The sequence below is a fragment of the Oncorhynchus keta genome, chromosome 28 (assembly GCF_023373465.1).
Source record: "Oncorhynchus keta strain PuntledgeMale-10-30-2019 chromosome 28, Oket_V2, whole genome shotgun sequence".
Taxonomy (NCBI): Eukaryota; Metazoa; Chordata; class Actinopteri; order Salmoniformes; family Salmonidae; genus Oncorhynchus; species Oncorhynchus keta.
In genome coordinates this window covers 64,613,581-64,636,291 of record NC_068448.1, presented here as the reverse complement: position 1 = coordinate 64,636,291, position 22,711 = coordinate 64,613,581, and the positions used below count along the sequence as shown (strand labels likewise).

At 44.6% G+C, this 22,711-nt stretch overlaps 1 protein-coding gene and 1 long non-coding RNA gene across 4 annotated transcripts; both read left to right on the top strand.

Moving 5' to 3' along the window:
* The first annotated feature begins 103 nt into the window (after window positions 1-103).
* On the top strand, window positions 104-20,801 carry hnf4g (hepatocyte nuclear factor 4, gamma). Of its 3 annotated transcripts, none has more exons than XM_052483602.1 (11): window positions 2,770-3,399; window positions 3,536-3,712; window positions 4,734-4,899; window positions 6,220-6,314; window positions 7,015-7,121; window positions 7,226-7,381; window positions 7,683-7,770; window positions 8,205-8,357; window positions 15,086-15,322; window positions 18,791-18,910; window positions 19,910-20,801. In XM_052483602.1, the coding sequence occupies exons 2-11, from the start codon at window positions 3,583-3,585 to the stop codon at window positions 20,017-20,019; spliced, it is 1,362 nt and encodes a 453-aa protein (XP_052339562.1). In that variant the 5' UTR covers window positions 2,770-3,399; window positions 3,536-3,582; the 3' UTR covers window positions 20,020-20,801. The 3 variants fall into 3 exon arrangements, with proteins under 3 accessions (XP_052339563.1, XP_052339562.1, XP_052339561.1); XM_052483601.1 differs by having other exon boundaries at window positions 2,818-2,863; window positions 2,894-3,712; XM_052483603.1 differs by lacking the exons at window positions 2,770-3,399; window positions 3,536-3,712 and adding an exon at window positions 104-329.
* Window positions 5,182-6,213, top strand: LOC127912860 (uncharacterized). Its single transcript, XR_008083731.1, has 4 exons — window positions 5,182-5,260; window positions 5,388-5,567; window positions 5,677-5,766; window positions 5,857-6,213. It is a non-coding gene; the product is annotated as an uncharacterized LOC127912860 (long non-coding RNA).
* Window positions 20,802-22,711: the final 1,910 nt, after the last annotated feature.

Sequence of the window (22,711 nt, the reverse complement as noted above, 5' to 3'; positions counted from 1 at the left end):
CCACACACACACACACCAATATTCCTGTCCCTCTGAGTTTTATGGAGCCTAGTTACTGTTTAACGTCCCCACCCAACTTTCAGTTTGTTTAGTAAATCGATGTAATGAGAGCCTATGCCGGCGCCATCAAATGTGTCGCTCAATGAATTATAGGCCCATAGCTTTCCCTTCCAACCTTCCGTGTGTTGTTGCAACTCCTCGCCCACGACTCTCCCATTTCGTGCGGTGACACCGTGGGACAAGTTTCGCTTCAAAACTGGTGGCTAGTTTACAGGTGGACTCACGTTCTGTTGAATTAATGTACATAGCTGACGGACAACAAAAAAAAGGTAAGCGGTCTCATTTGAAAATATAAAGAATGAACACATGATGTTTGTAGCCTACATCGTATACAGTGACATTATCACAGCGATGATAATTAACTTTGTTGAGTGTTCAAAGGTAAGACATCAGCTGCGTTCGTACCTTACCTTGTCGGTTCAGCTGTATTTGGGTCGTAGCGCTCCAACGGGAGACATTGACTTGTCACGTGGTGCTGTGTTTGTCTAGTGTTACCCCACCTGCACAGGATAGGACAGGACAGGTAGGCTAGATTATGGGAGTTACAGTATGAGTGAGCTAGCTCTCAGGTAGCCTAGCCTATGTCTCACAGACATAAAACAGAACCTTTACATTAATTGCCTACTAAAATAAATATAGTTCATGTAGTTCATTCTGAGGAGAATAAACCATCCCACAAATAGAACAACTAAAGAGGGTGGTAGTTGGGCTACGCCATAGCTTACTTTACTTGTGTGAATTGTAAAACTGTGTGAAGTGGGAACTTCCTCATACAGTTCCATAAAACATTTGTTTGCATATGGCTGTAGTCAACCTCGTTCTCAATGCATGTAGACCTACCTACCCATCAACTGTAGAGCTCGACCATGACTTCCTTATATCTGACCAATGTTTTTAAACAATCATTTAATCAATTCAATGCCTTTGATATGAGACCATTGGCCCTCAGTGAGAATATGAAAGGATGACACCAGCTTGAGATAGTGAAAGTGTAATATTCAAGATATTCTGTTCAAAGTAAACTAAAAGTTGGAATGTTGTAACCTTTGCCAATATCTAAATTGGATAATTAAGTAATAAGGCACGAGGGGGTGTGGTATATGGCCAATATACCACGGCGAAGGGCTGTTCTTATGCATGACGCAACACGGGGTGCCTGGATGCAGTCCTTAGCCGTGGTATATTGTCCATATACCACACCCCTCATGCCTTATTGATATTATAAACTGGTTCCCAACGTAATTGGAGCAGTATGGATAAATATACCCGTAGTATATGGTCTGATATACTACGGCTGTCAGCCAATCAGCATTCAGGACTCGAACCACCCAGTTTATAATGTAGAATAATCTCCCCTGGTTGGAAGAGAGAGACGGTATGTACACAATACAGGTGTCTTCTTGTGGTAAAACAGATAAGATATATTTGTTGTACACAGGATGGTAAAGATCACATGATAACCAATTTCACGTTCTCTACTTGAACTAAAAGGTACTTTTTAATTGGTTTCATCAGACTCACTTCTAATGACAATCTCTAAAGGAAGACCAAGATAGCTCCATATTTTTTGCATTGTGTGTGGTTGTATACCTGTGTTTAAAAGGTTTGAAATGTCAAACAGACAGATAGGGTTTTGAGTGTTTCACACAGTGCTAGCCTGTTAGCTCTGGGTTTAATGGCCCTGCTGTAGTGTTTTAGTTGCTAACACACCAACCAGACATGTGACTACAGTGTGTGTGCTCCGGGAGAAACAGGCATTGATGCTAGGCAGCAGAGACAGAGACTGTAATATGGTTCGGCTGCTGTGTTTGAAAAGAAAGCTCTGTTTGTTGCTAATGTCACGAAGCAAACACATTTTCACTAGCATGGTCTTCATCAGGTAACCTTATGGGTGATGTTGTTGACGTTTGTCTCTCTCTCTCACACACACACACACACACACACACACACACACACACACACACACACACACACACACACACACACACACACACACACACACACACACACACACACACACACACACACACACACACACAGTTAATCTAACATTTGTATGTGCCATTAGGAGACATTTACCACAGTTAGATTAACTGCTCTAGGTATACTGTATATCCCCACACCCTCCTTCCTACCATCATGATTATTGCCCTAATCATAAACGGAATGATGCAGGCCATTCAATTATGTTAGATTCATTATATTACCTCAATCAGATTGCATTCAATCTCTAACGGAGGTATTTAGTGCAGTGAAACTATGTGAATAGTGGGAGTAGAGGGTCAACTATGTCTTGTTTATGATCAGCAATACAAAAGGATAGAAGGAAGTGAATGGGAGTCAGTGGCTGGTATCAGTGGTGCTATTCTCTGTGCTCTGCCTCCCTGTAGATTAGATGCTGTTGTATTGCTCTGCCATTGATTAGATTAGGCAGGCTATGGAGGCCACAGAATCCTGGCCACAAACACACACACCTAATGATATCGTCACCACCTTGTCAAACTTGCCAATATGTCTCACAAACAGAGAATATCTATCTCTCCCCTATCTCTCCAACTCTGTGATAAGTGAGGGAAATAAGGACAGATAAAAGAAAGAGATAAGTAATGTGCAACTAGGTGAGATGCCTTCGTCAAGGCCCACCCACTTTCGTTGTAGGTGACCAATCAAATGGCAGGTACCTTAGGTTACCTTCTGCACTCCGAAAGGTGGAAGAACTGTGTGACAGAAGAAGAAGAAGAAGAAGGTGAAGAAGAAGAAGAAGAAGAAGGTGAAGAAGAAGAAGAAGAAGAAGAAGAAGAAGGTTAAGAAGAAGAAGAAGGTGAAGAAGAAGGTTAAGAAGAAGAAGGTGAAGAAGGTTAAGAAGAAGAAGGTTAAGAAGAAGAAGAAGAAGAAGAAGAAGAAGAAGAAGAATAAAGAAATAGACAGAAAGTGATAGCGAAAGAAATTGGAACAAAAAAACAGACAGAGAAAGACGGGCAGAGAAAAAGAGAGAGAGGGAGAGAGAGACTGACAGAGGGAAAGAGAGAGAGGGAGAAGAGCCAGTAAAAGGATAGAGAGAGGGAGAGAGAGACTGACAGAGGGAAAGAGAGAGAGTGAGAGAGAGACTGACTGAGGGAAAGAGAGAGAGGGAGAAGAGCCAGTAAAAGGATAGAGAGAGTGAGAGAGAGACTGACAGAGGGAAAGAGAGAGAGGGAGAAGAGCCAGTAAAAGGATAGAGAGTGAGAGAGAGACTGACAGAGGGAAAGAGAGAGAGGGAGAAGAGCCAGTAAAAGGATAGAGAGAGTGAGAGAGAGACTGACAGAGGGAAAGAGAGAGCGGGAGAAGAGCCAGTAAAAGGTAAAAGGATAGAGAGAGTGAGAGAGAGACTGACAAGAGGGAAAGAGAGAGAGGGAGAGGAGCCAGTAAACGGATAGAGAGAGTGAGAGAGAGACTGACAGAGGGAAAGAGAGAGAGGGAGAAGAGCCAGTAAAAGGATAGAGAGAGTGAGAGAGAGACTGACAGAGGGAAAGAAAGCGAGGGATGAAGTATCCGTCTGTGTCAGTGAGTAACTCTCTGTTGGACATGGATGTAGCCAACTACAGTGAGGGACTGGACCCAACGTACAGCACCCTGGGCTTCGATCATGCTGACGTCCTCTATGTTGGGGGAGGTGAGTGGACCCACACGCACACAAAAACACACACACAAACACATGCATAGTATACATACGTAGACATGTAGCTTGTCATTCTACTTATACACTCACACTCATTACTGCACTTAAAAAAACAGTTGAATATTGCATTTATCCATTAATGAATAATCCATGAGTGGTAAGAGGTCTGTTAGGATGTGAATCTCAGTGTGTCATAAAGACAGGTTTATTGTGGGCCTACAGTTAGAGGACAGTAAGAGGAGAAGTTGTCATCTCCACACGTTGATGGATATAAGGAAAGTTGGTCAAACATGGACTATCTTCTCTCTGGCATTGTCAAGATGTATTCCTCCTCCTTGGACGTGGTTGGCGTATGCAATCATCTTTCTGGTGTGTTTTTGTTGCTATATTTAAAAGTCTTGATCTCATGGTTTTGGTCTTGACATCACATGGGGTTTGGGTCTGGGTCCCAATACGCTGGTTCTAGTTCTAAGTCTGGGTCTGTGAAGGTTGGAACTTGGTCTGGTTCTGGAGTTTTGAAGGCTCTTCTCATCTCTGGAGCCATGTAGATATATAAAAACTAGATCAACCCTAACCCTGCATGGTTTTGGAGTGAGGTTTAATATTATTGCTGTCCTTCACATCTATTCCAGATAAAAGCACCAAAGGCTTCCCTAATCAAGCCAATTCCCTATCTGTCACCATACAGATACCAGTCAGCTAGTACAGATCTGAATCCCCACTGAGTCCTTCTTTTCCTTTGTCAAGATGCCTTGATGTCACATGCACAAAGGAATGATTGATTCTCTATTTCAATTGAGGAGGTTTTCTGATGCCAGGAGGATGCGTGTGTGTGTGTTCATGTTTGTGTGTGTGTGTGTGTGTGTGTGTGTGTGTGTTTGTGTGTGTGTGTGTGTACATGCATGATGAGTAACCTTTTCTGAGGCCATAAAACTTGTATTAGCTTCCTGCACTAATACCTATAGACTTCAGCTCAGTGGTCTAACCCAGTCTTTGGATAATGTGTGTGTTCCAGACAGTATGCCAGCGGAGCCGGGCCTGTCCCAGGCAGATGTTGGGAACTCTAACTGTGCCATATGTGGAGACAAGGCTACAGGGAAACACTATGGAGCTTCCAGCTGTGATGGATGTAAAGGCTTCTTCAGGCGCTCCATACGCAAGAACCACATCTACTCCTGCAGGTAGGGGAGTGTGTGTCTGTGTTTCCAGCCTATAGCTACCAGAGCCTGTGTCTACACTAACAGACACAAGAACCACATCTACTCCTGCAGGTAGGGGAGTGTGTGTTGTGTTTCCAGCCTATAGGTAGGGGAGTGTGTGTCTGTGTTTCAGCCAGCTACACTAACAGACACAAGAACCACATCTACTCCTGCAGGTAGGGGAGTGTGTCTGTGTTTCCAGCCTATAGCCTGTGTCTACACTAACAGACACAAGAACCACATCTACTCCTGCAGGTAGGGGAGTGTGTCTGTGTTTCCAGCCTATAGCTACCAGAGCCTGTGTCTACACTAACAGACACAAGAACCACATCTACTCCTGCAGGTAGGGGAGTGTGTGTCTGTGTTTCCAGCCTAGCCTGTGTCTACACTAGACACAAGAACCACATACCCTGCAGGTAACCTGTGTGTGTCTACACTAACAGACACAAGAACCACATCTACTCCTGCAGGTAGGGGAGTGTGTGTCTGTGTTTCCAGCCTATAGCTACCAGAACCTGTGTCTACACTAACAGACACAAGAACCACATCTACTCCTGCAGGTAGGGGAGTGTGTGTTTGTGTTTCCAGCCTATAGCTACCAGAACCTGTGTCTACACTAACAGACACAAGAACCACATCTACTCCTGCAGGTAGGGGAGTGTGTCTGTGTTTCTACACTAACAGACCAAGAACCACATCTACTCCTGCAGGTAGTGTGTGTCTGTGTTTCTAACACAAGAACCACATCTACTCCTGCAGGTAGGGGAGTGTGTGTCTGTGTTTCCAGCCTATAGCTACCAGAGCCTGTGTCTACACTAACAGACGCAAGAACCACATCTACTCCTGCAGGTAGGGGAGTGTGTGTTTGTGTTTCCAGCCTATAGCTACCAGAGCCTGTGTCTACACTAACAGACACAAGAACCACATCTACTCCTGCAGGTAGGGGAGTGTGTGTCTGTGTTTCCAGCCTATAGCTGCAGCTACCAGAGCCTGTCTACACTAACAGACACAATATTAACATTACACTCCTGCAGGTACAGTACACTCTTAGAACAAAGGTGCTATCTAGAACCGACAAGGGTTCTTCGGAACCCTTTTTGCTGCCAGGCAGAACCTTTTGGGGTTCCATGACTTTCCACAGAGGGTTCTACCTGGAACCAAAAATGGTTCTCCTATGGGGACAGCTGAAATGCCCTTTTGGAACCTTTTTTTCTACGAGTGTAGTCATACTGCAACCAACAGAACTACAAGGTAGGCCCATAGAGTTAAGATATTGACAGTAACCTGTCTTTGCGTCTCCAGGTTTAACCGTCAGTGTGTGGTGGACAAGGACAAGAGGAACCAGTGTCGGTTCTGCAGGCTCCACAAGTGTTTCAGAGCTGGCATGAAGAAAGAAGGTTGGCCACATCAAACCATCAGTATTACTGAATACCAATAGAATATGGCGCTCATCTCCATCAATGTGCAGGCTTTTGTTCCAGCACTAGCTCTGTACTCACAAATGAAACAAATCAAGCAGTCAGTGTGAGGAGGGCATCAGGGCTGGGAGGCTGAAACAAGGGTTGCCATAAACTAAACATGATTATTCAGAGAACACTGTGTTTATGACAGATATCAGAAAAGGATTGTGTGTGTGTGTGTGTGTGTGTGTGTGTGTGTGTGTGTGTGTGTGTGTGTGTGTGTGTGTGTGTGTGTGTGTGTGTGTGTGTGTGTGTGTGTGTGTGTGTGTGTGTGTGTGTGTGTGTGTGTGTGTGTGTGTGTGTGTGTTTATGGGCCCTGTAACCTTGGCATAGAGCTTTATGACACCCAATCATGTGGCTTTCAGACATGTTGTTCAGTGCTGCTATTGGTTAACTTTTGACTTCACCTCTACACAGCCTGTTCTCCTGCATGGTTTGGTCAGAACTAAAAGTCAGCTATTCAAATGATTATTATGATATTGTAGCAAATTCCGGGGATAGGCAAACTATATTTGTTTCTCAGTCCTATACCTTAGATTCTGGAAATGGTAACATGGTAATATCATACTAATAGCTCTGATCTGATGTGTTTGTGTGTGTGTGTGTGTGTGTGTGTGTGTGTTTGTGTGTATTTCAGCGGTTCAGAATGAGAGAGATCGAATCAGCTCCAGAAGAAACATTCAGGACAATCAGGATCTCCCACCTATCACTGTTCTGGCCCAGGCAGAGTCACTGTCTCAACAGGTAAAACACACCCGCACCCGCACCTGCACACACAAACACGTACACACACATCATCAGTGTTTCCAATCATCTGCATGACTATTCATTCTCTCTCCCCACTCCAGATCAGTGTATCCAGTCCCAGCGGTGCAGTAGATGTGTCAGAACAGAAGACAGCTGGTGTGGGTGATGTCTGTGACTCCATGAGACAACAGCTGCTAGTGCTGGTGGAATGGGCCAAATACATCCCTGCCTTTGGTGAGCTGCCCTTGGATGACCAGGTAAGCAACCTGACTAGTCTGGGCGTAGCTACATGACCAACTAATAGTGACTGGAACTTAAACAAAACAGTGGTTACCAAAGTTATGCCACGACTCTTCTAAAGCCTTTTGAATGTGCTTGTGACCTTCCAGAAACACAAAGTAATGGATCTAGCTTCAGTTCGTAGCTAATGGTTTAGATTCACATGAGTCTTGAACTGAGATATGTTTGTAGCCTGTGATTGGTTACTCATTGTTTCTCACCCTGTGTGTGTTTCCTGTGTCTGTGTCTCTGTGTGTGTGTGTGTGTGTGTTTGTCCAGGTGAGTCTGCTCAGGGCTCATGCAGGGGAACACCTTCTACTAGGGGTCGCCAAGAGGTCAATGCCTTACAAGGACTTCCTGCTTCTTGGTAAGAACTGACCAATCACCTCTCACCTTTATGCCTCAGTAACACCCAATCAGAACCTGCTATACTGCCGTGCTAAGCTTGATTTAAAGCTGACATATCAAGGCCAACAGGTCGGTTGCCCTGTAAGACTGTTATACAACCAGATAATCATTGACTCAAGTCTTTGGAGGCCTCTGACTTAAACATGTTTTATCAGACAGAAAGACATAGAAGACACTTTTTGTGGATCGCCACCTACAGATGATTTGTAGATGGTAAAATTATCAAAATAATTGATAAGTAATGTAAATGGGGATTAGAAGTGACATGCTTCAAGTACATTCACCTACACACACATACACACACACATATACATCCCCCGCAACATGTGGAGAAACACACACTCAACCCCCCTACCCCTCTCCCAAAACACACATTTCCCTCCCCCTCCCCAGGTAATGGGTGTGTGATCCATGGTAGCAGTGCGGAGCCGGACATCGGTCGTGTAGCTAACCGTGTTCTAGATGAGCTGGTCCTACCCTTCCAGGACATCCAGATAGATGACCATGAGTATGCTGCTCTCAAGGCCATTGTCTTCTTTGACCCCGGTAAGCACTTTAACAACCCCGACTCAGGCAGCCTTCCACTTTTACACACCCATATACCACACAATAGCTTCCGTATTCAACCAAACAAAGTTGATTTGAATGGTTTTGTTAATCATTGACACGTGTCTGTTCTCTGTTGCCTCTGCTTCAGCAGACGCCAAAAAGCCTGCACGCATATAATTTCATATCAAATCAAAAATGGCGCCGGAGGAGATGGCTGCCGTTTTATTTTTATTTCACCTTTATTTAACCAGGTAGGATAGTTGAGAACAAGTTCTCATTTACAATTGCGACCTGGCCAAGATAAAGCAAAGCAGTTCGACACATACAACAACACAACACATGGAGTAAAACAAACATACAGTCAATAATACAGTATAAATAAGTCTATATACGATGTGAGCAAGTGAGGTGAGATAAGGGAGGTAAAGGCAAAAAAAATACCATGGTGGCGAAGTGAATGCAATATAGCAAGTAAATCACTGGAATGGTAGATTTGCAGTGGAAGAATGTGCAAAGGGGTGCAAAGGAGCAAAATAAATAAATAAATACAGTAGGGGGAGAGGTAGTTGGGCTAAATTATTTTTGGGCTAAATTATAGATGGGCTGTGTACAGGTGCAGTGATCTGTGAGCTGCTCTGACAGCTGGTGCTTAAAGCTAGTGAGGGAAGTTTCATAGATTTTTGTAGTTCTTTCCAGTCATTGGCAGCAGAGAACTGGAAGGAGAGGCAGCCAAAGGAAGAATTGGTTTTGGGGGTGACTAGAGAGATATACCTGCTGGAGTGTGTGCTACAGGTGGGTGCTGCTATGGTGACCAGCGAGCTGAGATAAGGGGGAACTTTACCTAGCAGGGTCTTGTAGATGACCTGGAGCCAGTGGGTTTGGCGAAGAGTATGAAGCGAGAGCCAGCCAACGAGAGCGTACAGGTCGCAGTGGTGGGTAGTATATGGGGCTTTGGTGACAAAACGGATGACACTGTGATAGACTGCATCCAATTTATTGAGTAGGGTATTGGAGGCTATTTTGTAAATGACAACGCGGAAGTCGAGGATCGGTAGGATGGTCAGTTTTACGAGGGTATGTTTGGCAGCATGAGTGAAGGATGCTTTGTTGTGAAATAGGAAGCCAGTTCTAGATTTAACTTTGGATTGGAGATGTTTGATGTGAGTCTGGAAGGAGAGTTTACAGTCTAACCAGACATCTATGTATTTGTAGTTGTCCATCACGTCCAGAGTAGTGATGTTGGACAGACGGGCAGGTGCAGGCATCGATTGGTTGAAGAGCATGCATTTAGTTTTACTTGTATTTAAGAGCAATTGGAGGCCACAGAAGGAGAGTTGTATGGCATTGACGCTTGCCTGGAGGGTTGTTAACACAGTGTCCAAAGAAGGGCCAGAAGTATACAGAATGGTGTCGTCTGCGTAGAGGTGGATCAGAGACTCACCAGCAGCAAGAGTGACATCATTGATGTATACAGAGAAGAGAGTCGGTCCAAGAATTGAACCCTGTGGCACCCCCATAGAGACTGCCAGAGGCCCGGACAACAGGCCCTCCGATTTGACACACTGAACTCTATCAGAGAAGTAGTTGGTGAACCAGGGGAGGCAATCATTTGAGAAACCAAGGCTTTCGAGTCTGCCGATGAGGATGTGGTGATTGACAGAGTCGAAAGCCTTGGCCAGGTCAATGAGTACGGCTGGCCAGGTCAATGAATACGGCTGCACAGTATTGTTTCTTGTTGATGGCGGTTAAGATATCGTTTAGGACCTTGAGCGTGGCTGAGGTGCACCAATGACCAGCTCTGAAACCAGATTGCATAGCGGAGAAGGTATGGTGGGATTCGAAATGGTCAGTAATCTGTTTGTTCACTTGGCTTTCGAAGACCTTCTAACCAACTGTCCTATTTTGTTAGTTTTTTTGTAACTTATTTCTTTACTTATTTTGTACATAATGTTGCTGCTACCGTATCTTATGACTTCTGGACATTAGAACAGCAATTACTCACCTCGAACTGAAGAAATATTTTAACGAGTCCAACGCAAAGGATATTTGCGTGAAGAAAAGATGGAGAAAAAGGGGGCGGATGTCAGGGTGCCTTCTGAAAATCCGTAGGCGAGTGAGTAAACCTCCACTACCATCCGTTCTATTGGCCAACGTGCAATCACTGGAAAACAAAATGGATGTTATACGATCAAAACTATCCTACCAACGGAACATTGAAAACTGTAATATCTTATGTTTCACTGAGTCGTTGCTGAACGACGACACGGATAATATAGAGATGGCGGGATTTTCCATGCATCGGCAGGATAGAGAAGTTACGTCTTGTAAGACGAGGGATGGGGGTGTGTGTCTATTTCTCAATAACAGCTGATGCGCAATGTCTAATATTAAAGAAGTTTCGAGGTATTGCTCGTCTGAGGTAGAGTACCTCGTGATAAGCTGTCGACCACACAATCTACCAAGAGAGTTCTCATCTATATTATTCATAGCCGTCTATATACCACCACAAACCGATGCTGGCACTAAGGCCGCACTCAACCAGCTGTATAAGGCCATAAGCAAACAAGGAAATGCTCATCCAGAAACGGAGCTCCTAGTGGCCGGGGACTTTAATGCAGGCAAACTTAAATACGTTTTACCTCATTTTTACCAGCATGTCACATGTGCAACCAGAGGGGAAAAAAACTCTACACCACCTTTACTACACACAAAGAGACGCATAGAAAGCTCTCTCTCACCCTCCATTTGGCAAATCTGACCATAATTCTATCATCCTGATTCCTGCTTACAAGCAAAAACTAAAGCTGGAAGTAACAGTGACTCGCTCAATATGGAAATGGTCAGATGACGCGGATGGTACGCTACAGAAATGTTTTGCTAGCACAGACTGGAATATGTTCCGGGATTCATCCAATGGCATTGAGGAGTATACCACCACAGTCATCGGCTTGGTCAATAACTGCATCAATGATGTCGTCCCACAGTGACCGTACGTACATATCCCAACCAGAAGCCATGGATTACAGGCAACATCCGCATTGAGCTAAAGGCAACCACTTTCAAGGAGTGGGACACTAATCCGTACGCTTATAAGAAATCCCGCTATGCCCTCAGACAAACCATCAAACAGGCGAAGTGTCAATACAGAACTAAGATAGAATCTTACAACACCGGCTCTGACGTTCGTCAGATGTGGCAGGGCTTGAAAACTATTACGGACTACAAAGGGAATCTCATTAACAGCATCATCCTGGATACCTTAGACACACTCCAACTCACATTCCACCCCAACAGATCCACAGATGACGCAATCTCAATTGCACTCCACACTGCCCTTTCCCACCTGGACAAAAGGAATACCTATGTGAGAATGCTGTTCATTGACTAAAGTTCAGCATTAGTGCCCACAAAGCTCATCACTAAGCTAAGGACCCTGGGACTAAACACCTCCCTCTGCAACTGGATCATGAACTTCCTGATGGGCCGCCCCCAGGTGGTAAGGGTAGGCAACATCATGTCTGCCACGCTGATCCTCAACACTGGGGCCCCTCAGGGGTGTGTACTTAGTCCCCTCCTGTACACCCTGTTCACCCACGACTGCAGGGCTAAACACTTCTCCAACACTATCATTAAGTTTGCTGACGACACAACAGTGGTAGGCCTGATTACTGACAACGATGAGACAGTCTATAGGGAGGTCACTGACTGCCAGGACAACAACCGCTCCCTCAATATGAACAAGACAAAGGAGCTGATTGTGGACTAAAGGAAAATGCGGGCCGAACGGGCCCCCATTTACATCGACGGGGCTGTAGTGGAGCGGGTCGAGAGTTTAATGTTCTTTGGTGCCCACATCACTAACGAACAATCATGGTCCAAACACACCAAGACAGTCGTAAAGAGGGCACGACAACACCTTTTCCCCCTCAGGTGACTAAAAAGATTTGGCATGGGTCCCCAGATCCTCAAAAAGTTATACAACTGACCAGTTGCATCACCGCCTGGTAATGGCAACTGCTTGGCATTTGACCGTAAGTTGCTACACAGAGTAGTGTGTACGGCCCAGTACATCACTGGGGCCAGACTTCCTGCCATCCAGGACCGACAGTTGAAGTCGGAAATTTACATACACCTTAGCCAGTTTTTCAGAATTCCTGATATTTAATCCTAGTAAAAAAATTCCCTGTCCTAGGTCAGTTAGGATCACCACTTTATTTTAAGAATGTGAAATGTCAGAATAATAGTAGAGAGAATGATTTATTTCAGATTTGATTTCTTTCATCACATTCCCAGTGGGTCAGAAGTTTACATACACTCAATTGGTATTTGGTAGCATTGCCTTTAGATTGTTTAACTTGGGTCAAACATTTTGGATAACCTTCCACAAGTTTCCCACAATAAGTTGGGTGAATTTTGGCCCATACCTCCTAACAAAGTTGGTGTAACTCAGTCAGATTTGTAGGCCTCCTTTCTCGCACAAGATTTTTCAGTTCTGCCCACACATTTTCTATAGGATTGGGGTCAGGGCTTTGTGATAGCCACTCCAATACCTTGACTTTGTTGTCCTTAAGCCATTTTGACACAACTTTGGATGTAGGCTTGGGGTCATTGTCCATTTGGAAGACCCATTTGCGACCAAGCTTTAACTTCCTGACTGAGGTCTTGAGATGTTGCTTCAATATATCCATATAATTTTCCTCCCTCATGAATCCATCTATTTTGTGAAGTGCACCAGTCCCTCCGGCAGCAAAGCACCCCCACAACATGATGCTGCCACCCCTGTGCTTCACGGTTGGGATGGTGTTATTTGGCTTGCAAGCCTCCCCCTTTTCCTCCAAACATAATGATGGTCATTATGGCCAAAGAGTTCTATTTTTGTTTCATCAGGCCAGAGGACATTTCTCCAAAAAGTATGTTCTTTGTCGCCAAACTGCCATGGCAGTTTTGGAGCAGTGGCTTATTCCTTGCTGAGCGGCCTTTCAGGTTACGTCGATATAGGACTCGTTTTACTGTGGATATAGATACTTTTGTACCGGTTTCCTCCAGCATCTTCACAATGTCCTTTGCTGTTGTTCTGAGATTGATTTGCACTTTACGTACCAAAGTACATTCATCTCTAGGAGACAGAACGTGTCTCCTTCCTGAGCGGTATGATGGCTGCGTGGTGTTTATACTTGCGTACTATTGTTTGTACAGATAAACGTGGTACCTTCAGGCGTTTGGAAATTGCTCCCAATGATGAACCAAACTTGTGGAGGTCTACAATGTTTTTCTGAGGTCTTGGGTGATTTATTTTTATTTTTCCATGATGTCAAGCAAAGAGGCACTGAGTTTGAAGGTAGGCCTTGAAATACATCCACAGGTACACCTCCAATTGACTCAAATTATGTCAATTGGCCTACCAGAAGCTTCGAAAGCTATGACATAATTTTCTGGAATTTTCCAAGCTGTTTAAAGGCACAGTCAACTTAGTGTATGTAAACTTCTGACCCACTGGAATTGCGATACAGTTAAATAATCTGTCTGCAAACAATTGTTGGAAAAATGACTTGTGTCATGCACAAAGTAGATGTCCTAACCGACTTGCCAAAACTATAGTTTGAGTGGTTGAAAAACAGGTTTTAATGGCTAAGTGTATGTAAACTTCTGACTTCAACTGTATGTTAAGGCGGTGTCAGAGGAAAGCCCCCAAAAATTGTCAAAGACTCCAGTCACCCAAGTCATAGACTGTTCCCTCTGCTACCGCATGGCAGGCGGTACCAGAGCACCAACTCTAGGACCAAAAGGCTCCTTAACAGTTTCTACCCCCAATCCATAAGACTGCTGAACAATTAATCAACTGGCCACCAGGACTATTTACATTGACACCCCCTGATTTGTTTTTAAACTGCTGCTACTCACTGTTTATTATCTATGCATAGTCACTTTATCCCTACCGACATGTACAAATTCCCTCAACTAACCTGTACCCCTGCACATTGACTCGTCACCGGTACCGCCTGTATATAGCCTCATTACTAACCTGTACCCCTGCACATTGACTCGTCACCGGTACCGCCTGTATATAGCCTCATTACTAACCTGTACCCCTGCACATTGACTCGTCACCGGTACCGCCTGTATATAGCCTCATTACTAACCTGTACCCCTGCACATTGACTCATCACCCGCCTGTATATAGCCTCATTACTGTATATAGCCACCGGTCATTACTAACCTGTACCCCTGCACATTGACTCGTCACCGGTACCGCCTGTATATAGCCTCATTACTAACCTGTACCCCTGCACATTGACTCGTCACCGGTACCGCCTGTATATAGCCTCATTACTAACCTGTACCCCTGCACATTGACTCGTCACCGGTACCGCCTGTATATAGCCTCATTACTAACCTGTACCCCTGCACATTGACTCGTCACCGGTACCGCCTGTATATAGCCTCATTACTAACCTGTACCCCTGCACATTGACTCGTCACCGGTACCGCCTGTATATAGCCTCGTTATTGTTATTTTATTCTGTTACTTTTTTCTTTTGTACTTTAGTTTATTTGGTAAATATTTTCTAAACTCTTTAGCATTGTTGGTTAAGGGCTTGTAAGTAAGCATTTCACTGTAAGGCCTACACTTGTATTCGGCGCATGTGACAAATAAAGTTAGATTTGATTTGATTCACGTATCCTTTCTCTCCCGCCATCATCGTTCCATCCCTCCTTCTCTCCAGATGCCAAGTCTCTGCGTGACCCGTCTAAGATCAAGGCGATGCGTCTGCAGGTCCAGATGAGTCTAGAGGACTATATTAACGACCGCCAGTATGACTCCAGAGGGAGGTTTGGAGAGCTGCTGCTACTGCTGCCTACTCTACAGTCCATCACCTGGCAGATGATAGAACAACTGCAGTTTGTTAAACTCTGTGGCTTGGCCAAGATAGACAACCTTCTGCAAGAGATGCTGCTGGGAGGTGAGTCTATGTATGATAACCTTTCAGGGTTGGGTAGGTTACTTTCTAAATGTAATCCATTACAGTAATTGTAATCAGTAACGTAACTTGTGGATTACCCAAACTCAGTAACGTAATCTGATTACATTCTGTTACTTTTAGATTACTTTCCCCTTAAGAGGCATTAGAAGAAGACAAAAATGTATGTTACCAATTGAACAACATCTATTGCAGGATAAATCAATGTTAAAGTTTATATAGCTGGCCATATATGGATGTTCAATTTGACTTTATTTATTTCATGTTTATTTAACTAGGCGGGCGGGACGGGGACTGGGATTAGATTAAAAAATAATATACAAATATAGGACAACACACCACGACAAGAGAGACAACACTACATAAAGAGAGACCTAAGACAATAACATAGCAAGGCAGCAACACATGACAACACAGCACGGTAGCAACACAACATGACAACAACATGGTAGCAACACATCATGGTAGCAGCACAAAACATGGTACATACATTATTGGGCACAGTCAACAGCACAAAGGGAAAGAAGGTAGAGACAACAATACATCACGCAAAGCAGCCACAACTGTCAGTAAGAGTGTCCATGATTGAGTCTTTGAATGAAGAGATTGAGATAAAACTGTCTAGTTTGAGTAGTTGTTGCAGCTCGTTCCAGTCGCTAGCTACAGAGAACGGAAAAGACGAGCAACCCAGGGATGTGTGTGCTTTGGGGACCTTTAACAGAATGTGTGTTGTATGTGGTGTGGCGTACATCAGGTCAGCCACCAGGGGGAGAGTCGTCGAGGCCTGGTGACAGACAGAGTATACATCGAGGCGATGGCTCTATCTGCTGGACGTGCCAGGTCTTGACCGGCTCTCCGCCCAGGACTAATTGGGGCTGATTGGGGAGTTGGTGAGTAAAGCCCCATAAAGCTGTACAAGCCCCATAAAGCTGTCAGAAGGGCAGCACACAGGAGAGGACTGGGTAAGGTAAGGTGACTTCCGTGTAGTTGGAGACGGAGCCTGCGCTAAAGCGAGCTTGAGTTTGTGTGCCCGACAGGATACAGCAAGACCCGGAGCCCAGAAGACGGTATCCCGGAAAGGGTCTCATGGGGAATCCTTTTCTTTTGATTTATTATTTAATAAACACCCTTGAAACCGAGCTTGAAACCGAGCTAATCATACTCTGTCCATGTCTGATCTGTGTAAATCTGATGGCCGAATGGTAAAGAACATTGAGCTGCTCGAGAGCACCCTTACCTGCTGATCTATAAATTATGTGTCTGTAATCTAGCATGGGTAGGATGGTCATCTGAATCAGGGTTAGTTTGGAAGCTGGGGTGAAAGAGGAGCGATTACGATACAGGAAACCCAGTTTAGATTTAACTTTATCCTGCAGCTTTGATATGTGCTGAGAGAAGGACAGTGCACCATCTAGCCATACTCCCAAGTACTTGTATGAGGTGACTACCTACATTTACATTTACATTTAAGTCATTTAGCAGACGCTCTTATCCAGAGCGACTTACAAATTGGTGCATTCACCTTATGACATCCAGTGGAACAGCCACTTTACAATAGTGCATCTAAATCTTTTAAGGGGGGGGGGGATTACTTTAACCTATCCTAGGTATTCCTTAAAGAGGTGGGGTTTCAGGTGTCTCCGGAAGGTGGTGATTGACTCTGCTGTCCTGGCTCTGTCGTGAGGGCCAGGTTGCAGTGTGTTCCACCATTGGGGAGCCAGAGCAGCGAACAGTTTTGACTGGGCTGAGCCTACCTGGTTAAATAAAGAACTGTACTTCCTCAGTGGTAGGGAGGCGAGCAGGCCAGAGGTGGATGAACGGTTAAAGTGCCCTTGTTTGGGTGTAGGGACTGATCAGAGCCTGGAGGTACTGAGGTGCCGTTCCCCTCACAGCTCCGTAGGCAAGCACCATGGTCTTGTAGCGGATGCGAGCTTCAACTGGAAGCCAGTGGAGAGAGCGGAGGAGCGGGGTGACGTGAGAGAACTTGGGAAGGTTGAACACCAGACGGGCTGCAGCGTTCTGGATGAGTTGTAGGGGTTTAATGGCACAGGCAGGGAGCCCAGCCAACAGCGAGTTGCAGTAATCCAGACGGTAGTATCCTGTATATGTCCTTGTTACATAGTGAAGGTTATGTTGAGGAGGGTAGTATCCTGTATATGTCCTGGTTACATAGTGAAGGTTATGTTGAGGAGGGTAGTATCCTGTATATGTCCTGGTTACATAGTGAAGGTTATGTTGAGGAGGGTAGTATCCTGTATATGTCCTGGTTACAGAGTGAAGGTCATATTGTTTAGGGTAGTATCCTGTATATGTCCTGGTGACATAGTGAAGGTCATGCTGTTTAGGGAGGCATCCTGTATATGTCCTGGTGACATAGTGACGGTCATATTGTTTAGGGTAGTATCCTGTATATGTCCTGGTGGCATAGTGAAGGTCATGCTGTTTAGGGTAGTATCCTGTATATGTCCTGGTGACATAGTGAAGGTTATGTTGTTTATGTTAGCATCCTGTATGTGTCCTGGTGACATAGTGAACGCTATGTTGTTTAGGGTAGTATCCTGTATATGTCCTGGTGACATAGTGAAGGTCATGCTGTTTAGGGTAGCATCCTGTATATGTCCTGGTGACATAGTGAAGGTTATGTTGTTTAGGGTAGTATCCTGTATATGTCCTGGTGACATAGTGAAGGTTATGTTGTTTAGGGTAGTATCCTGTATATGTCCTGGTGACATAGTGAAGGTTATGTTGTTTAGGGTAGCATCCTGTATATGTCCTGGTGACACTGGCTGTCCACTGGTTTCAAAAACAATGATTGATAGGCAGTTTAAACTTCTTGAATTCAACCATTATTGGGTTTAAATACACCTTTAGATTTCTGAACAGCCATCCACAACAACCAGAATCCATAAGGCGCAAATAGCTAAATGAGAGAGCAGCAGTGTGATTCACATCAATGTGCTGTGTAGATATCAATAATAAGTCATATCCATATCGCCGTTGACTACACCACCGCTGTCAGCAGATGCCGACAGCAGTTGCACCATTGGAAGACATAGCTTGGACTGTAGCCTACAAAAGCCTATTCCTGCTCTTTTCCCACGATCCATCACATTTGGTGTGTCATCGTAGTGGTCTCTGACTTGTTGTCAGACTCGCTTAGGTGGAACAAACTTAAAGTAATCATCTAGTTTTTCAAATGTATCTGTAATCTGATTACAATATTTTTGCTGGTAACGTAACGGATTACAAATACTGTTTTTTGTAATCCCTTACATGTAACAGATTACATGTTACTCCCCAACCCTGATAACATAACATTAATTATATTGATAAGCAATATAGATGTTATTACGCTACTTGGAGGTGGGTAGTAGAGTGTACATTAACGGTGGACACAAGCAAATATATTTTCCTGTGTGCTGATTGGCTGGTTTGTCTGTTTATCTCCAGGTCTGTCGGCAGAGCCCGCCCACCTGCACCACTCAGGCCACACCCAGTTAGCCCAGGACCCTCTGACTGGACACACACTGGTCATCAGCACTATGCCTGCGACACACATTACTCAGATAGGTAAAATACACACCTACACACACTGGTCATCAGCACTATGCCTGCAACACACACTACTCAGATAGGTAAAATACACACCTACACACACAAGCATGCACGCAGTTGTTTCTCCAGTAGGTAAGATTCATGTGCATTCACAGGCAAGCATTCATTATAGTCCACAATGACTGCTCCATATTACTCTTTCTGCCCCTCTGGTGTGAGGCTCATCTCTCTCTCTCTCTCTCTCTCTCTCTCTCTCTCTCTCTCTCTCTCTCTCTCTCTCTCTCTCTCTCTCTATCTCTATCCTCTCTCTCTCTCTCTCTCTATCCCTCTCTCTCTCTCTCTCTATCCCTCTCTCTCTCTCTCTCTCTCCCTCTCTCTCTCTCTCTCTATCCCTCTCTCTCCCTCTCTCTCTCCCTCTCTCTCTCTCTCTATCTCTCTCTCTCTCTCTCTCTCTCTCTCTCTCTCTCTCTATCCCTCTCTCTATCCCTCTCTCTATCCCTCTCTCTATCCCTCTCTCTATCTCTCTCTATCCCTCTCTCTCTATCCCTCTCTCTCTCTCTCTATCCTCTCTCTCTCTCTCTCTCTCTATCCCTCTCTCTCTCTCCCTCTCTCTCTCTCTATCCCTCTCTCTCTATCTATCCCTCTCTCTCTATCCCTCTCTCTCTCTCTCTCTCTATCCCTCTCTCTCTCTCTCTATCCCTCTCTCTCTATCTATCCCTCTCTCTCTATCCCTCTCTCTCTCTATCTCTCTATCCCTCTCTCTCTCTCTCTATCCCTCTCTCTCTATCCCTCTCTCTCTATCCCTCTCTCTCTCTCTCTCTCTATCCCTCTCTCTCTATCCCTCTCTCTCTCTATCCCTCTCTCTCTCTCTCCCTCTCTCTCTCTCTCTCTCTCTCTCTCTCTCTCTCTCTCTCTCTCTCTCTCTCTCTCTCTCTCTCTCTCTCTCTCTCTCTCTCTCTCTATCCCTCTCTCTCTATCCCTCTCTCTCTATCCCTCTCTCTGCACTGTCTCCAGACACTCCTATCCCGTCTCCGCCTCAGGTTGCAGAGAAGTCCTCTCCTAGCCCCTCCCTCCTCCTGGCTCCACCCCTCCCACACAGACATACCGCCGAATCCCCACTCTGAGTGTACAGCACCCGCCCCCACCACCGAATAACCAAACAAACAAAACATACTGTTTGTCCACCATGAATGCAGCCAAATCCGAATTTGAGATCTACACCTGTAACTTGTAAATGAAAAAACTTGAATTTGGATCTCAAGTTTGCATTCTGCCCTATGTTTGTAAATGTGTAAAATGTTCAATGTTCCCTCAACTATTCAGTGCCATAGGTTTTCACTCCAATTCGGTAGTCTTTATAGTTCGGTAGCATCTTTATAAATCATTAGATTATTCCTAAAGTCGGAGCCTCTCTTATCGTGGTGTAATTGTGAGTGTATTTGAGCTTTCTGTAGGCTCATCGTTGAATATGGAGCAGGAGATTTGCTAATCAGCATGTACTTTATATACAGTATGCGTTACTTAAAGTGCACTTATTAGTAGTGGACTGTGTCTGGAACACATGATTGTCTGTTAATATTAATGTTCACGTATTGCCATGTTGCTTGTGGTGTGGTGCTTTACAAATACACAAACTGGAGTATACTGTATTTGTCAATAATATAATTAACCGTACATTTAGTTCCTAATCAACTTTTCAGTGTCTTTCAGTCTTTTGAGATTACTGTTATAATATGAAATGATATGAAAATGTTCAAATTTTGTGTAAATTCAATTGTTTGTATGTCAGAACTATTATATTGACCTTCTAAACTGTCAAATAGTGTATACAAATTAGACAATGTAAGCTATATTTTGTAACTGTATATTCTGATAAAAACAGAACACTATTTTCAATTAATTGTAACCTAAGCTATACGCTGCATTTTGTACGCTCTTGCATGAACATGGACAAAGTTATGATACAATGCACACGCGGCATAATCCATTGCGCCACAACGGGGAAAATAAGGGGAAAGGGGCACCCCCATATGGTTTAAATAGAAATAACAAATTCACCAAGAGCATTTATACCACAAGAGGCTGCTGAGGGGAGGACGTATTGTTTATGGCTGTATTGGTCTGGGTTATGAGGTGTGTGTTTATGGCTGTATTGGTCTGGGTTATGAGGTGTGTGTTTATGGCTGTATTGGTCTGGGTTATGAGGTGTGTGTTTATGGCTGTATTGGTCTGGGTTATGAGGTGTGTGTTTATGGCTGTATTGGTCTGGGTTATGAGGTGTGTGTTTATGGCTGTATTGGTCTGGGTTATGAGGTGTGTGTTTATGGCTGTATTGGTCTGGGATATGAGGTGTGTGTTTATGGCTGTATTGGTCTGGGTTATGAGGTGTGTGTTTATGGCTGTATTGGTCTGGGTTATGAGGTGTGTGTTTATGGCTGTATTGGTCTGGGTTATGAGGTGTGTGTTTATGGCTGTATTGGTCTGGGTTATGAGGTGTGTGTTTATGGCTGTATTGGTCTGGGTTATGAGGTGTGTGTTTATGGCTGTATTGGTCTGGGTTATGAGGTGTGTGTTTATGGCTCTATTGGTCTGGGCTATGAGGTGTGTGTTTATGGCTGTATTGGTCTGGGTTATGAGGTGTGTGTTTATGGCTGTCTGGGATATGAGGTGTGTGTTTATGGCTGTATTGGTCTGGGTTATGAGGTGTGTGTTTATGGCTGTATTGGTCTGGGATATGCTCATATATTTGTTGACATGAGTTGAGTGAAAGTTGATTCCAGCTGCTCAATTTGGCCCCTCATCTAAAAGAAAATGAGAAAACACAACCATAGTGTGTATATAGATGTACCATATATACTCATACTAAATGTTTCAGTGTGAAATGTGGTATATATACATAGATGTACCTCCATATATACTCATACTGAATGTTTTATTGTGAAATTTGGTATGTATACATAGATGTACCTCCATATATACTCATACTGAATGTTTTATTGTGAAATTTGGTATGTATACATAGATGTACCTCCATATATACTCATACTGAATGTTTTATTGTGAAATTTGGTATGTATACATAGATGCCTGACCTATTCCACTGTGTGCGTGTGTCTGTTTGTGAGCCTGCGAGGAGATGACGGTGTCTGAAATGAACATGGTTAAATCTCTCTATCAACTCTATAATGAAGTAGGAAACATTGTCAGGTTAAAACAACATTGCATGGTGTGTGTGTATGGCTGTGTGTGTATGGGTGTATGTGGGTATATGTCTGTGTGCCGGGACGTCATGCACCCATTATTTTAGAGGAGGCAGTAAGTACGTGAGGATGGGGGGCTGGTCCGAAGAGGGGGTTGGTCCGGAAAGGGGGTTGTTCCAGGGGGGGGGGTTGGTCCGGAGAGGGGGTTGGTCCGGAGGGGGGGTTGGTCCGGAGAGGGGGTTGGTCCGGAGGGATGGGGGGATGAGATTGGTCGGAGGGAGGGATGGCTGTTCCGGAGATGGGGTTGGTCCGGAGGGATGGCTGTTCCGGAGATGAGATTGGTCCGGAGGGATGGCTGTTCCGGAGATGAGATTGGTCCGGAGGGATGGCTGTTCCGGAGATGAGATTGGTCCGGAGGGATGGCTGTTCCGGAGATGAGATTGGTCCGGAGGGATGGCTGTTCCGGAGATGAGATTGGTCCGGAGGGATGGCTGTTCCGGAGATGAGATTGGTCCGGAGGGATGGCTTTCTGGAATCTGGAAGTTGGATAATTTTGCCTGAAACACCCTAAACAGCTTCTAGAGCCATAATCATTATGCCTAATTCTATCTAAAAA

Coding starts and splice junctions, on each gene's coding strand:
- hnf4g (XM_052483602.1), top strand. CDS start 3,583: ATGAAGTATCCGTCTGTGTCAGTGAGTAACTCTCTGTTGGACATGGAT. Junction 7,771..8,204: donor CAAGGACTTCCTGCTTCTTG/GTAAGAACTGAC, acceptor CCCCCTCCCCAG/GTAATGGGTGTGTGATCCAT. Junction 15,323..18,790: donor GCAAGAGATGCTGCTGGGAG/GTGAGTCTATGT, acceptor GTTTATCTCCAG/GTCTGTCGGCAGAGCCCGCC.